A 17,762-nucleotide genomic window follows, 5' to 3' on the forward strand; every position below is an offset into this window, starting at 1 on the left:
TAACTGATTTAGTGCTTGCCTTTGAAATAATGGATAGACTACTTATTAAAGTTAAATACTTGGAGGAAATCTGTACAAAATAAAGGTATGAAAGTAAACATTATCAAGACTAAAAGTTGGAAAGTTAATTAAATTTTTATAAACTATTTAGTTAAAATTAATAATATTTAGTTAAAATTAATAATCTAATATTCATAAATAACAGGACAGAAAAGTTTCTTTTTGAAGATTTAAAAAATGAAAAACAAAATTCCAGGAATCAGTATTTTTTTTTTAAATATGCATTTAAAGCAGGCATGTCAAACATGCAGCTTGTGGCTGCATGGAGTCCTTTGTAAGCACACTTGCGGTCCATAAATAATTGCAATTTTTATAATTTGGATGAATGTGTATTGTTAATTAGAAAGCAACATGCATTTATTTGTTCAGAATATTTTTTTTTTATGCTTAAAACCATATATATATATTTTTTATGCTTAAAACCATATATATATTTTTTTTATTGCTTAAAACCATATATATATTTTTTTTTATTGCTTAAAAACATATATATATTTTTTTTATTGCTTAAAACCATATATTTTTTTATTGCTTAAAACCATATATATATTTTTTTTATTGCTTAAAACCATATATTTTTTTTTATTGCTTAAAACCATATATATATTTTTTTTATTGCTTAAAACCATATATTTTTTTATTGCTTAAAACCATATATATATTTTTTTTATTGCTTAAAACCATATATTTTTTTTTATTGCTTAAAACCATATATATATTTTTTTTTATTGCTTAAAACCATATATATATATTTTTTTTATTGCTTAAAACCATATATATATTTTTTTTATTGCTTAAAACCATATATTTTTTTTTATTGCTTAAAACTATATATATATTTTTTTTATTGCTTTCAAAAACAGAAAAGGCACAAATCCATCTGTAGGGAAAGTGAGGCTAAAATTTCCCATTTTTCTAACCCCACCACAAATGAAAATTTCACATTTTTCTAACCCCACCACAAATTAAAATTTCACATTTATCTAACCCCCCACAAATTAAAGTTTCAGAAAACCTCAAATTTAAATAAAACTTAGCATAATTTTTTTATTGCATTATCAAAAGGAATGGTTCTGTACATATCGTTTGTTTCTAAGAAAAATATTCTGCAATAATTTTATAGTTTTGTATGAATTGTATGCAGCACCAATGTCAACACAAATTGATGCTCTGCTGATAGCGTTAAATGACTGCTCTTTTGGAAGGTGTATTTGAAACGATACTTCATATCTACACAATGGAAGAATGGTCAAATTCAGTCAAAATTTTCTTTCAAGTATTTTCATTAAGCACAGAGTTTTGTTTAAATTCATTAAAACGGCATTTAAATTCAACCAATGTTATTTGTCCTTTAAGATCAGTGCATTGTGTAATTAAAATCATTTCATTGTGATATTATAATCACTTTTAACCCGAGTCTTAAATGCCAAGGAATGAAACGATAACTAAAAAGATGACTTTCCACTTTTAATTTTTAATAAATGAAAAGAAAAATTCTCATAAATTCATTATAATTAATGTACATGAAAAAAACAAAAAAAAACAAATGGATTTGAAACCATTTTTCGATCGTGTAGGTTTTCTAACGTCCCAAATTCACCTTTCAAAAGATCAGCAACTGGATACTGTGCTTTTACCACTGACTCCCCCTCCCAACACCTCTTAGATATGACTACCATGATCTACAGTTTTTTCTCATTTGACTTGCATATCAAAATAAATCTGGTAAAAAGGAATTAAATCCAAAATCCTAAAGGAAAGGCTCTAAAAAACAAATAAATTTTTTGTTGTATCTTTGTGTTGACCCCTTTGTAATGATTTATTATTTTACTAAATGTTACGTAATAAACATTTGTCGGTACTTGTGCAGTACAAGATTTCAAGAAATGTATTTTAGTAAAAACTCTGCTATGTACTTGCATGTCATGTGGAAATTAGTAAAAAATTAAAAAAGCAGTTAATAGCAGTCGATTTCCTATTTTGAAATGGCAGAGTACAATTATTTTTACCAAATCAGACTGCAGTTATCTCCCTTTGATCTTGTCTTCAAAATTAACAAATATAAAACTATTATTCAATAAATTCTATTTTTACTTGTAAATTATCATTTTTTGTAAGTTATAATTTTGACATGACAAGTATATAAGTGTTTTTACCTAAAATGCATTTATTTAAAATTCCATCGTACAGCACAAGTACTCATGCCCCAGCCATTTTCCCTTTAGTTTTAAATCACATGCTAAATATTCCCTAATTCTCAGATTCAATTATATTAAAAAAAAAAAAATAAACAAACTTCATTTAATTCTTCTAATTATTGTAATTTGCAAACTACTCACCATGTTTCTAATTAACAAAAATATTCTGCAATAGTTTTATTAAAAGAAATCAATTATTCATGTGCGTCCCTCATGACCATACAAATTAACTCTCAGAGGATCCAGAGTTTGACATGTTTGACTTAAAGTAAAGAACTAAAACAAACGCCATGCTTAAACAGGTTGAAAGCAAAAAAAGAAATGCAATGAATACTATGCAGAAATGAAAATAATTATTAGCAAGATCAGCAAATTTTACTCAAACAATAACTTACTTTGACTGTAATAAGTGGTTCCATCAACAGGAATTTGATCAGGATAATTTACTTCCGGCAAATTCCTCTGTCGTTGAGTAGAATATCTTTTAGGGCGAGTTACATGTTCAACCTTTGACGGACCGGTATCTAAAAGAAAAGAAATTGCTATCATCATCTAACAATTATCTTGTGGATTTTTCAAAATCAGATCCAAATAGCAATCTGTCTGACAGATATTTGTCAAATTAAGCTATTTATTTTTTTTTTTTGTTCTTTATTGTCAGGAACATCCATTTTTTTCCCCAGCAATTTCTTTCTGAAATTTGTTAGTTTTATCAAAGCAAAAGCAGGTTCACTTTTAGTACAAAACCCAACAAAAAGTCTGGTTATAAAAACAAATATTCACAAAACCTACTTGCCTATAATGGATCTTAGGTAACGCAAAGTTAGTACAGGTAATTAATCGTATCCACATGTGAATTTTATTTCAATCCTAAATTTAGATTTAAAGCTGAAAAAACGTGGAAGTTTTTTTGTTTTTTTTAGAAGGAAATCCCCATTTATCAAGGCCCGAAGGCCACTCGAGGATAAGGGTTAATGAATGTAAGGTAGTAGTGTAGTAATCATTAATGGTGTAGATTGGGTAGAATTGGATTATTTAAGTCTGAGAATTATTAAAATGCAATTTCATGTTAGGACTTTGGTTATGATGCGATGTAATTCAATGGACAATGGTCAATTTACAAAATTAAATGCCACCATAATGTGTATGAGTTTATTTGTAAACCTGTCAGCAATTTCATAGTTTTTGTTGCATTACAAATTAAAATCAAACTCCTTCCTTTTCATCGTAAAGAAGTTATGCAGCAAAGTAAACAGGAAAATGAGAACCTCTATCGTCACACTTTCTACAAATATTCTTTCCGATCAATTTCATTTTCATGGGTTGAAATTCTTGATTTTCTCACTTTCCAGTAGCGGGACACATATATTCTTTCCAATCAATTCCAGTTGCAGGACACGGTTGCCAATCTATTATATATATAAATCCGTAATCCTGTCTGTTTGTTTGTTCACAATTTGATTAATATATACAAAAGTTTCCTTACTTTACTCTTTCATTTATTTCTATATATAGCTTCATTCTAGGAAACTAGATACAATAAAAAGATTATTTCATTTGCATATGACATTAAGAAAAATCGATTTTATTAAATAGCAGTATCTTAATTAATGTTTCTAGTGAGAGAATTGTTTTCAGTGTTTTATTTAAAATTGTTTTTAATACATTTTAAACAATAATTATATTGATAACATATTTATTTTTTTGGGAATTATTATTTCAACATCGAATTTTTAAAAAACTTTTAGAGTTATTTGCCCCTTAGAATCTTCTGATCATTTCATTTATTTGTTGTTATTCTTTAAACAGCTATACAGAAATCGCAAATTTTACGATGTGACCCATCGTTGTTTAATACCTAAAAAAATAGGATCTACTGCCCCCCTCTGAATTCCACAATTTACACTTTTTCTTTTTTTTTTTCACGTTAATCTCATCGATTACAAACTTTAATTTCTAATTAAAAAAAAGGTAAATTTTTACGTGACTCAACGTCTTTTAACCCCTAAAAAAATTAGGACCTACTTTTTTTGGGCCCTAATACGTTTAAACAATCTTTATAAATAATATGAAAGAAGTAATTTCGAAAAAAAGAAAATTAACATTTTAAAGTGGGGGATCACTTTTCTATATAAATTTAACGTAAAAATGAACACCCATTTTTGGCCACAAAGCATTCAACGAGATATATCATCTCTAGCATTTTTTTTTTTTTTTTCAAATTTAGCGATTGAGATAGATGGGGCAAAACATGACAAATACAGTTTTTTTTTGTTTGGTGGGCGTGGGAATTACATTTGAAATATCTGGTGGAGAGGGTATCAGGTACTTCTTCATTTAAGGAACGATTAAATTTACATGTTTTTATCCGTTCTTTTATTTATGGAATTGTTGTGAGGGTATCCATGTTACCCATGATGAAAATGATTAGTGTAGCAGGTGTGTTCCAAACGGAACTTCATGTCAACCCAGGCAACGCTTGGTACCCATGCTAATATAGTATAAAAGGGACAGGATTAAGTTTAAAATATTTGTTAACACATTTCCTGTTGAAATAAGCAGTGACTCTTAAAAAAAAAAAAAAAAAAAAAATATATATATATATATATATATATATGAATTTTTTAGGCGGGGGGAGGGATAATATAACAATATTTAATGTGCAATAAGTAGGTTATGCAAAATAATATTAACAAATGGAATGAAAGATTTAATCACATTTGGGATTCAAGGCTGAGTGTTTTTGACAGTTTGTGATGCAAGAAATTTGGTAGGTCATTATCAATCATCATCATATTTGGTTTACATCTATTTTACATGCTGCCGTGTTGCACAGCTTTAAGAAATTGACTTCAAAACTAACCTATCTTTGGCCAGGTCCTTATCCATCAAGTCTATTTTTATCACCCTCCTCAGTTTTCCTTGGCCTTCCCCTGTGAACGGAACCTGCTACCTTAACTGTTCTACATCTACTCACTTAAGAACTTTCAAGGTGTACACTTCAAATATCAGATACTTTCCAAATTTGATATCCGTCTGAGGTCATCAGAACTACTATTCTCATATTTCTTTCCATGCAATGCATGTCTTCAACCCTCACTATCCAGGTTTCATTTCTATACATCACACTGTACACATGCCTGATAAACTCTTCCCTTGGTTGACAGTAACGATGGTGAATTAGCAAAATAAGCATTTGCGTTTTGACTAAAAGAATGTGTAAAAATAAAAACAAATTTTGATAAATATGGTAATCGGATCAGAAAATAAAGCAGAGGCTTGTTTGCTTTTGATAAGAAAGTCTTGTGCTTTATTCCCCTTGCTGATCAAAAATAATGGCTATGTACCACATCTTCGGGCTGGGATCAAAGTGTAGTATCAGCCTTGTTTTCAGTTCAAAGCAAACCAGAAAACATTGGGTGGGCTATTATTTAGAAAGGGTCGGGAGGGTCTTACAAAGATTTTTATCCTTTATTTTCCTCCCACTCCATGATTCTTCCCAATAAAATTTTTATATATAGACATGTTTCTTTTCATGAACAATTTTTTTTATTAACCATTTAGGAAATTTTAAGTCGGATGGCACCTGGTATAAATATGGTAGGATAGTGATTGATGATTGCAGTTGTATTTAAAGATGACTAACACCCATTTTACCAACACTTTTGAATGGACCTTATACCTTATTTGTTTCATATAAATTTATATTTTTTGAAAATAAATACTTCAAAGTGTAGTATCTGTTCTGTCCTCGATCAGACTTTTTGACTGGCATTTTTTTTTCTCTCCTCTCTCCATCGAGAGTGCTTCTCAGTATATCTCTAATCTATATATCTATAAAAGTGAACGTGTCTGTCTGTCTGTGTACATTTCCCTACGCAATAACTCTGTCAATTTTTACTCTATAGACTCGAAATTTGAAATACCGGGTACTGAGATTTGGGAAAATCGATGTGATGGGTGTCAGCCAGAAATTTGGCTGTTAAGGGGTCAAATTTCAACGATTTGACCTTTAAGAACTCTACCAAACTCCTCCGACAATTTTGGGTCTAGACACTTGAAATTTTAGATATAGGTTCCTTGAACATGGATCTAACTTAATAAAGTGATTTGAGCCCGAAACAATAAATTTTAAGGGGTCATAATAGGGGTCAAAGTTTTAAAAAATTAACCATTTTTTTTGTTTTTTTGCACAGCATACACCTCCAAACACCCGAGCAACGCCGGGCACCCCTGCTAGTATAAAATAAACTAATCACATGTCTTAATTTGCCCTTATGAGTGAGGCAAATAAATCGAGACAGGTCTCGATAAGAAGCAAATTGAAAGATTCGGATCGGCATTACGCTATGAAAGTTGAAGGTACATTATATGACAAACTTATGTGTAACATGATCCAACTGATCTGTTCTGATGCTATATCAATCATAGAAAAATTTGTTGTTTTGAAAAAGAAAATGTTTTTGCATGAATAAAATTTTTTTTTTTTTTTTTTTTTTTAAGTAAATTGAATCAAAATACATTTTTTTGTTAAGACTAATGAGCAACAAAAAATAAAACACCAAAATCAAATATTTTGTAGGAAAAATACTATGAATCATGAAAGAGACTTCTTTTATCTCATTATATAGAAAATATAGAACACGTAACCTGTTGGATTACTCGTGTTAAATTGTTTGAATGGGGGGGGGGGAAATGACAATTTGTAAAGCCAGTTAAATATAAAAATCTAAGACAAAATCAGAAATTAGTTATTTCCTTCTCGCTATATATGCCTCTAGTTACAAATTAACGAGTATTAGTATTGTGGTGATATTCTCTTTTAAAATTAGCTATTCCAATTTTTTAATTCTTTCTTTACTACCTTTGTTAATAAATAAAGAGAGAGAGAAATAGTGATAAGCATTAAACAAAATAAGAGTGGGGGGGCAACAAGATACAATAAGAGAATAAGACTAATAGATACTTTGTAAGAGATGGGTCACTTTGTGAGATATGGCAATTAGAACTATTAAAAGCGATTTTTTTTAAACATAACTCAATATTAAGGAATATTGAACATGTATTTTACAGATCCAATGATATATTTCTGAACAGAGACCTACTACAAATATTGATTGTGAACGACAAATATCCACACTTGAATGTATGTATGCATCAACTCAAGCTGTGTCAAGTACAACCAAGTCTCTTGAGAGGAAAGCTTATTCTGAAGATAGACTTATCATTAAATCTGAAAACCTTGGGAGTGATATCAAATTCAGAGAAAATAATATTATCTTGCCTCGGCTGATTAGGATCCTCTGGTAGTGGTCTGCATTATTAATAATAAGGATGTCTCTTTACTTCTTTCATGTCTGTGTACAACAGATATAATTTATTTTAGCTGACTTGGACAAAGGGTCTTTCCCACCATTTTGAAAAGAAACTCAAGAACAAAGGGAGATAACTCAATTCCAACCTGAAAGATTTGTTTTTATGCTTATGAATTCCGATTAATCACTTAAAAATTAACTTCTTTATAAAAATAGAATTATTCATCAATTTACATAACCTTGAGAATATGATACTTTTGTTTTGTCATGGGTACGTACATTATAGATTTTTATTTCTGTTTTTGGTACTTGTATAGTTTAATGAAGACATTAAAAAATGAAAATATCGAAAAAGGGTTATATTGTAGATATCCGTTTTGAACTGAAGAGCTCTGAAAAAAAATTTCACTTAATTTGATTGAGTATTTTTTTTTTTTTTTTTACAGCGGAAAAACGTTTTTATGAAAGCGCATTGAAGGCAAACATCTTAGATTTAAAAAAAAATTTTGTTTGAATTTTATAAATGCCACTGGGGGTGGGGGATGAGAGAGAGATATAACTATGTAAAGCGCCGACACTCCCTCCTCATCTTTAATACTAACTTTTCTCCCTAAAAATTGAACCTTTTGCTCGGTATCATAAATTGTTTTTTTTTTGCCGTGAAAAAAACTTGATGAAATTAAGTGAAATTTTTTTATGGAGAACTTCATTCCATAACGGATACGTATAATTTAAAGGTTTTTTTTCCTCGATATTTTCATTTTTTAATGTCTTGATTAAACTGTACAAGTACCCTGTTTTTTAATATAGAGAAAATTCTGGACAAGACACATCAACAATATTTTTATACATGATAAGTATAATTAAGAAATGCTAAAAATTATTTGTTTAATGATTAGTGTTACTTACTTATTTCAAGTTTTCCATCCTGCTGTATGGTAGTCTTATCAGAAGTGAATGAATTCCTCTCGGATTCAACGGCACTCTCATGTGGAAGTACCGGTTGCATGCGAGTACGTGCCATTCCTTTGATTCTTCTCTCTTTAGAATAGGATTTTTTCTCCATACTGTTATTAGCAGTTACAACGGAACCGCTGAATTCAATATTATTCAAAATGGCACCTTTTGGTTTCGACAAAGAATCATGAACATCCTCAGGGGAGAAATTTCTCTCAGGCGTCCTTAAATGTTTGCTTTCATTATGGTTCCTATACGAATGGCCACTGTGATTTTCTACCTTTCGATAACCTCGGTTATCGATTATGTGGTTCCGATGATTCGCCTCGTGATTGAGACTTTTATAGCTTCTAGCATCGCTGCGGTAATTTGTTGGCTCAATGTTTTTGTAGTTGCTATTGCTTTCTGGACTTTTCTTGAAGGCTGGGAGAGAAAACTTTTCCGAATCAGTTTTATTATTTGCACTAGTTTCACCTCTGTAATAATTAGCGTTTGTATATGACGACCGTGGTGGTGGTGATTTGTGATTGCCTCTGAAGCTATTGTTAGACTTCACCTCACCATTACTGTGCGATCGCTCGACGGAATTGTGTACCTTCCACGAGACATTGCCACTCGTATTGGTGTCATTATAATCGCGTCGGTTATCGCTAGAATCACGCCGGTTATTCCCAGATTCCTTTCTATTATCAACATAGTCTCTCCTCTTTTCAAAATGATCTTTTTTCAACTCAGAAAATTCATTACAATTTTCGGATAATTCCCTTTTATAATGATGCCCATCCGTGGAAACCTTTTCTTCCGCATCATTTTTCAATTCTTCCGACACATGACAGTTTTCAGAACTTCTTCCCCTCGTCTCAACAATCTCTTCGGTCTTTCTGTTTTCTTCTTGATCTCCCCGGTTATCGATATAATCCCTTCGGACATCACTATGATCACGACGAGTTTCTATTACCTCATGACGCTCTCCATAATCCCTCCGACTATCACCATAATCACTAGGCCTATTACGCCCACCACCTCGAGCGGGCTTTCGATTTCGATAATTCTTTTGTTGAACATCTGGGCTGGTTCTGCGTCCAGACCACTGAGGATCACCTATGAAATCTTTCAACTGTTGTCTGCGCTGAGGATTCCGCATCCTGAAATAAATAAAAGATATTTCTAATAATAAATGATGAAATATAAAATTCTTCCAATTTTGTTTTGAAATTATTTTTTTAGATGCAAAATTAGACTCATCTTGATATTGCAACAATATTTTAGATGATATAACCTCAGAACTTGTTCAGGCATATCTTTTCGAACTGAAAAATGTATACAATAATGACTGAACCTAAACTGTTCTACAGCTATGAATACAAACACACTTATCCATTCTTTCAATTTTACTAATGAAGTCTACGCTTCAGCACCTCTCTCTTTCTGTACTGACCAGATTTAATCTTTCTCTAAAGTTATCAGATCTAAATCTGTCTCGAAAACACACCACACATTCATTTTATTTTTCTCCATGCAACACATATCGTGTTTGATTACTCTTGTGTAAACTGCACAGATTTTACTTCCATACATCAAATTGCACTAAAAATTTAATATTCAACTTTGCCTTATTCAAATTTTACATAAACACATTTTTATTTAAAAAAATTACTGCTTTATAGTATTATTTTTCATTAAAATAACCCTAAATATTTTTAAAAAAAAAAATTTTTTTAAATCACACAATGTACTTAAAATTCTAAACATTTTCAACTACTTTAATGGTTTTACTGCTTTTTAGATACCAAGAAAAAAAAAAATTGAACAGTATAAAAATTAAGTTATTTTTCATAAGTCTTTTACGAAATCCTTCACAATGATCACCAGTTCTCAGTTTTATGGACACAAATGAAGCATATAAGTTTGATGTCAACAGTTTAACTACTTTACTCTCTTCTGATTATACAGAGTATTCCCGCAATAGTCATCACGAATATTTTACAATCCAAATATTTGCACTATATCACTAAAGCAAATAAAAAACTTGTTTTATACACATGATAAACGTTCAGAATGATGGAGTCACAAAGTTGATCACCTCTTTATTGAAATAGTGGCACAATTCAACAAGACGTGAAACAATAACTCTAAACATTGTTACATAAGAGAATGAATGATTTCCTTAAAAGTAAAAAATAGAAATGAAAGTTTAAAGGAAAAAAAATCTGAAATTGATATTGTACTAGTTTCACAACTCTAAAAATTAAATGTGGAACAGAGATCAGAGAGAGAAAAAAAAAAAAAAGAAAAGATTTAATAAGAAAACAAACAAGAAAAACATGATTGAGAAAGAAAGATATGATGTTGGATCAGTTGAAAAGATAAGTAAACTTTGAACTGATGACAAACATATTTACGGAAGATATTGAACTGAGAAAAGAAACTTTTCTGCAGACTAGCATTAAATTGTTAATTTTAACTATTTCCTTTTGTTTGTATTTCTGTTGCCAATTATCTCATCTTGTCCGTTTTACTGTAGACACTATTAGGAGTCGAATTCTGGAAAAAAATCTAAATGTTAAAATGTGGCAGCTTTCAATTGGGTAATAATAGTGTTCAGATTTCTTAGCATGTAACCCAAAATATCACATTCAAAATAGTAAATCAATTTCATTTTTTTTATATTAAAATCCTACTCTTATTTCCCAAAATTTTTGGTGTACGCTAATATTAATATTTTTCACTGATAAGCATTTTTCCTATTTTGAACTGCCATATTTCATTTAAATCTTAATAAAAACAAACATCAAATATTTCAATCTACTGTATATCATGACGCTAAAACTGAATTAAACGTTTGTTGCTTTAATCATGGAATCATGCTAAAATATACCTTAGTTTGAAAATCGAGTGAAGTTTGAAAACAAATCCAGTTCTATTTTTCTGATTAGTCAAAATTAACTAAACAAGTCACCCATCTCTCACTTAATGATTCATGTATTCCTCGCACACTGTGTTGATTCAACCACTAATTTTTAACATCTGTCAGCATTTAAAGAAAGGACGAGTATCCGTTTTCAACAAGTTAATACAGTGTGTTCATACACACCATAAACGCATATGTAAATTAGATAACAAAATACTTCTATACCATCCATAAGAATAATATAGAAGTAAAAATACTTATAACAGATACATAACAAACAGTCTATGAATTTTTCATGAAATCAAAGTTGAACAAATAATGATAGTGGCTATGACCCAAATGGTAATTGATACACTTGGGATATTACTAAAATTGTAGATCTTGTCGATTATCTTGTTTATTCCTGTGCACACTGAATGACATCATGGATAATATCATTCATTAAAACAGATGGGGAATAACCATGCACAGTGGATGACGACATAAGATGTCATTGATCAGAGACAGAGATATTGGAAGAGATACTTCAGGTCAAGAGTCATCTATTAAATGAATGTCTGAGCCTCTATGGGATCTAGTATATATATATTAGATAACATGGTCTGTCTCACATCGATACTGGATTCAAACCAAAAGTTTTCTTTGATTCGACTATGTTATTGGTACGAGTATATATAACTAATATATTTTCCTGAAAATACTTATTCCAGCTATGAAAATTATTACTAAAGATATTTTCCCTTACTCATCAACACAAAATATAAGGAAGTTATCAGGAACAATTAGAGCAATTTCTCTCCGTGAATTTTCTCAAAAATAAATCTCTTAGCCTTCGGGACAAGATCAAAGTGTAGTATCTGTTCTTCAGATGCTGCACTTCTATTTCTTGTTCTCTTTCAGTGGAGGAGAAATCCTTCATGACTGAGACAATTTTTATTTTTGTACCTTTTCTCCACGTTAAAAAACGTCCCGTGGGGAGGCATAGTAAATAGGTACATATTTGTTCTTTAATATTAAATTGATTAGTGTCAAGTACCAAAACAAACTTCTTAAAAAATCCTACAAATTCACAAGATAATTTGATGAAAATAATTTAGTGTCGAGTATTAAAACGAACTTAAAATTATTTCACAAAATAATTTGATTACAAAATGCAAGTTTCATTATAAATAATTTTTTTTTTATTGTTTTTATTTTACTCTTTCGCAACACCGGGTAGATAAGCTAATTTAGAATAAAATCAAATTAACATCTAAAATTATCTTGTGTAATTTTTAAAGAAAGACAATTCAGATTTAAGATGACCAATCAAATTTTGTGCCAAACTATCCAATTTTCATTTGCTATTGTTGTACCATGTTATTGACAATATAACATACTCTGTTACTAAAAAATTACTTAATACTGTCAAAACAACTGTTAATATGAAATGAAATATTTTTAAATGAAGACCTAAAATAAATGTTTCAAATTGAATAACATAATAGCTGTCTTGGTTTTGCAACCCCCCCCCCCCAAAAAAAATGACATCACTGTATCTTTGGTTTTTAGAGGTAATTTTAAATAAATGATACATCTTAAATAAAGTTGAACCTACCTTGATTTGTTAATCCTTGGTGCTGTTGGTGGAGGTTGATCTCTTGCCAAAATGTCATAACCATAAAGTACCATTAGCTCCTCTCGGGACTTCGGCGCTTGTTGATCTTCATGGAATCGGTCATGCTGCCATTTCCCTTCATCTTTCCAAAGTTTCTTCTTTGGTCTAAATAAGCAAGGTTTAAAAAAAACGAAAAACAAAAAAAAAAACATAAAATTAACATTTCTAAAAAGGTAAGTTATAATGTAAAGCCTTAAAAAGTAACATTGAAGTTAACAGGTATTTGATGATTTTGTCACTATGCAGTTATTTCTGTTGACAAACTAGATCTCACCGGAGTCGACAAGGAAGGTCATTCATGGCATGAAACCACAAATCAAATGAAAGTGGCGATGGTGCTTCTGCATGATTCCTTAGCAACTTTTTTCCTGGATTGGTTGTTTACAACATATGAACACTTTTTGGGTTATTTAATGCCAAATCCAATAATTTTGGAAAATGTTACTAAGCTTTATGTTCTTTATATCTTCAAATATTTATTCATGTTATTTGGTTTGGTTGTTTTGTAGGGGAAAATTCTTATTTTTGACTTTTTGACTTTTACAGAACATGATAGAATTTTGCAATATTTGATCACTGTTTACTTCAAATGAAAATTCAACTCATGCCAGTGCCTGACAAACCCCTTTACAAAGGATATACAAAGATGGGGTCTAGTAGCATTCAAGTTAAAAAAAAAAAAAAAATCTATGCCATAGTAAAAATCTCCTTGTTTTTTTGAAAGGAAGAGGGGGCTTGCAGAGGGATAGTACTTTTACAGAAAGTCCTTCTGTGATATCCTTGACTGGTTCCAATACAGACATTACAAAATGATGTCTCTCAAAGCACATTTCTACAAATACAGGTGCTGTCAGCCTCTCTATAGTGAATGACTGTGCATGGTTAGATAAATCTGTTAGTGTACAGACAGAACACGGCAGATGTAGAAAAGTTTAACCACAATTTAAAAAAAAAAAAAATCCCTCTATTGAAGAGTTGTGGCAAATGTTTTGGCAGAAAGAACATCCATGACAACCAGAAAGTGAATTGCTCCAGTTAGTGGAGAACTGTAACTCATAATGACAATGCACATAAATGTCATCAGTCAGCAAAAAATTCAAATAGTAGTTCCTAATAAATTACAACTCGTACAAATACTATGCTATGGACCTACCGACAACCATGTTCGGAAAGAACGAGTCAAGAAAATCAGAATTCTCAACTATTGATTAACAAAACTTACGCAATTCGTTCTTTTTCTGCATCTTCAGTTATACGAGTGTCATGTTCATAAAAAGCTCCCCGCCTTGGTACATAGGCAGGATTTCTGCGGTCTTCATCGTCGTCAAGCTCTTTATCTTTTTCTTCGCCTGGTTGTTCCTGCAGAACAGATTTTCAAAGTCAGACACAAATAGCAATTAGTTTTGACATAAAGATAGTTAAAATTAACTATTGCAATCTTTCTTTCTTTCTTCCACTATATTATAAGCAAAAATATTTTTTATTTTGCCTCAATTTTTTCTCAAGATGTTTATTCTGATGAAGAAAATTCTCGAGTAAATACTTTTTGTTTATCAGCTGATTTTTCTCAAAAATATTTAAGGAGAAAAATTTCATTCATATATTAAATTCTTTCATGCAATATAGTAAAAAGGAAAGTTTATGGTTTATCCCCTTCCCATAGTAAATTCCCTTGAAAGTATTTAAAATTATTATTTATTAAAAGATAGAAACAATTTTATTTTAAAAAAAAAAAAAAAGTGAGAAAATTATATTTTATAAGTTTCCTTCTATTAATAATTTAATGATCAAACAATACCATGATAATCTATATAATTATAAAACTCAAATGACCTTGTAATGAGTGATGTAACCCACTTTCCGATTTATGACATCCAGTTGCGCATGCGCGCATAAACATCAACCCATAACAACGTAAACAAATAAACACAAATCGCTTCTTTTGCAGATTTTGACCTGCACACTGAAATATTAACATTATTTCGAAATTATTATTTAACATGGGAAGAGTGGGGGTGTTTTGCAACTATTCTTTATTACAACTATACTGTCGCTATTTCCTTACAACTAAACAACTTTAACCCGTTGACAAACATAAGGTTGGTTGGTTGTTTTACGGCATATCAACCTTTTTAAGGTTATTTAATGCCGAATCCAAAGATTTTGAAGAACAATTTTTTAATAGAATATATTTGTTTTTTCAAGTCTGTTTCTATTTAACCCATAGTTGGGACCCTAACAGGTACTACCACTCCAGGCCAGAGTAGACCTGAAAGCAATGGCAATTGAAGGGTGGCTCCACACTCCCCAAAGCCCACAAGCTAGGGCCTCACCATCGGATATAGTTTAAGGTCATATCCAGGACCCAAACATAAAGACAATTGTAGTAAAGCCAAGACTACTACTACTATTTCTACTACTCTATCCGTCCCTTTCCCTTCCTTCCTTTTTTATTTACATTTCTAGATACAAAATAGCTGTGTGAGAACGGTGAATTTGTTGACACATTTACTAATCTGTTTCAATATTAGCTTTATTTTATTTTATTTATTTAGGTTCTATTTTTTTTTGCTTCAGGTTTTATTATTTTTTTTAGATTTTAAGTTTCTATAACTTGGTTGAAGGATTCCAATATGGGTTTTTCATTCTTACATTTTTCATTGGTAGGTTCATGTGCGTTTTTGCTGCTAAATGACTTTTGTCTGCATTCGATTCATAGGAAAATCAAGTTTAATTGTCGATTTTTGAGCGATTATTCGGAAAAATAGGTAACTTTACACGAATTGGGAGGATTTTTTTTTTCATGTTTGAGTGATCCATCTGTGATTTTTCATTTTAATATACGTTCATAGAAATGATTCTGTTATGTAAAATAAAAACTATTTTCTTTACGTCACAAGTGTCATGCTCATACATGAATTCCATTGCTAATATAACATACTGACCCAACGGTTCACGGGTAGTCTAGTTAAGATTTAATTTTCAAAATCCTATGTAAAAAAAAAAAAAATATACTTTTGTAAAAAATAAAAATTATATATATATATATATATATATATATATATATATATATATATATACACACATGAGAGAGGCACGAGCACGCACACACACACAGTCATCAGTGGGTAGATACAGCTAGTTACATAATTTTAGCAGAGATATTTAATATGTACAGAAATTATGAAGTTGTTATATCTTGCTTGAGAAAATATCACATACTTTATTTTTAAATTCTAAGCTTATTTTATTAAAATGAGGAAAAATGTTTTTTGAGCATCAAAAAATATAAGGATAGCTTTCTTCATACAAAATCATATATTTTATTTCTACTATATAGTTAGTTTTTACTTGCAGGATATTGTTAAAATAAATTTAACTTGTTCAGTTCTTTCCAAAAAATACTTTGCCTAAGTAAGAATTATTTTCTAATGGCAAGATTTACACGAGTTTTCCTTCTAGATGCAAGTATTAATGACGATCGAGGGTACATTTGTCAGAGTGTTTTTTAAATGTTTCCATAGATTACTAACTAGGAAATTTCTATATTCTGGTACAGTACATACAGCGCCTAGTATTTCAAAATGGTCACTCATCGTTGCTTAATTTTGGTGATCAAATTAGAACCAGTGTTTCAACATTATGTCATTCATATATTATATACTGATGAAGGTCAAAGGAAAATTGTTTTTTAAAAAGACATTTTATCAACAAATAAAAACCATTAACATTTATATATTTTTTTACATTTATTTTTATACAGATGAGTTTATGATATAAGCACCAAGCAGCAATTTCAGGATTGCCTAAAGTTAATATTAAATAAAAATAACAGTAAAATAAATGAAAGAAATTGAGATATACCGATACCTCTCCATCACCACTTTGACGTTCTTCTTCAAGTCCATCTGCATCATCAGCATAATCAACTCCTCCATCACTTTCATCATCATCATCGTCGTCGTCATCCTCTTCACTTGATGATTCACTTTCCTCGTCACTATCGTCTTCACTTTCTTCTTCACTTCCATCATCATCATCATCATCATCATCATCCTCCTCCTCATCATCATCCTCAACAACAGCAGCCTCCTCCTAATGGAGTGAAACAGACTTTTTTTTAATAAATTCAATCAACATTCAATGCAAAATACAAAAAACAAAAATAAAAATGTTAAGTAAATATTTTTTTTTTATGTGCTAAGTAATACAAGTTAAATACATAATACAAGAATGTTAATATTTAATAAAAATCGACAGAACACCATTGGGTGTGTTTATCTGTGTAGAAGGCAACAAAAAATTATTTTCTTAAATAACTCCAATCATTTTTAACCAAGTTAAAATTAAAAGAAAAAACAGCGCATGTTGGTGTGTGTGTGGGGGGGGGGGAAGGGGAGGTGCCCTACTTTGATGAAACAAATGTTATCTAACTATATTTTATCATGAATCGTTTGAAATCTCGGCCTTCTGTTACAACTTGAAATTTATTCTGCTGGGAATAGTGAAAAAATAAAACAAATTAATTTAAAAAAAAAAAGTTCTCAGTAATTCGTGGGAAAAATAACACTAAAACATAGGGATGGGAAATCCTACTCAAAACACAGGTAAAAAGAAATGTTGACCAACGTACACATGCAAAAATATCTAAGATGACATCGTTG

General features: G+C 30.3%; 1 protein-coding gene across 4 annotated transcripts in view; it reads right to left on the reverse strand.

Moving 5' to 3' along the window:
- The window catches only part of LOC145241515 (uncharacterized), a 62,787-nt gene that overhangs the window by 20,746 nt on the left and 24,279 nt on the right, over positions 1 to 17,762 (reverse strand). For 2 of the 4 annotated variants that reach the window (XM_080104560.1, XM_080104558.1), the window contains exons 4-8: positions 16,969 to 17,193; positions 14,321 to 14,457; positions 13,039 to 13,203; positions 8,483 to 9,675; positions 2,654 to 2,782 (exon numbers count right to left, since the gene is read on the reverse strand). In XM_080104560.1, coding sequence (XP_079960686.1) covers positions 2,654 to 2,782; positions 8,483 to 9,675; positions 13,039 to 13,203; positions 14,321 to 14,457; positions 16,969 to 17,193 — 1,849 coding nt within the window. Of the gene's footprint in view, positions 1 to 2,653; positions 2,783 to 8,482; positions 9,676 to 13,038; positions 13,204 to 14,320; positions 14,458 to 16,962; positions 17,194 to 17,762 lie in introns of all 4 variants that reach the window. The other 2 variants (XM_080104559.1, XM_080104557.1) reach the window with 1 other exon arrangement.

Source organism: Euprymna scolopes, chromosome 20 (assembly GCF_053919585.1).
Source record: "Euprymna scolopes isolate OS-2025 chromosome 20, ASM5391958v1, whole genome shotgun sequence".
Classification (NCBI taxonomy): Eukaryota; Metazoa; Mollusca; class Cephalopoda; order Sepiida; family Sepiolidae; genus Euprymna; species Euprymna scolopes.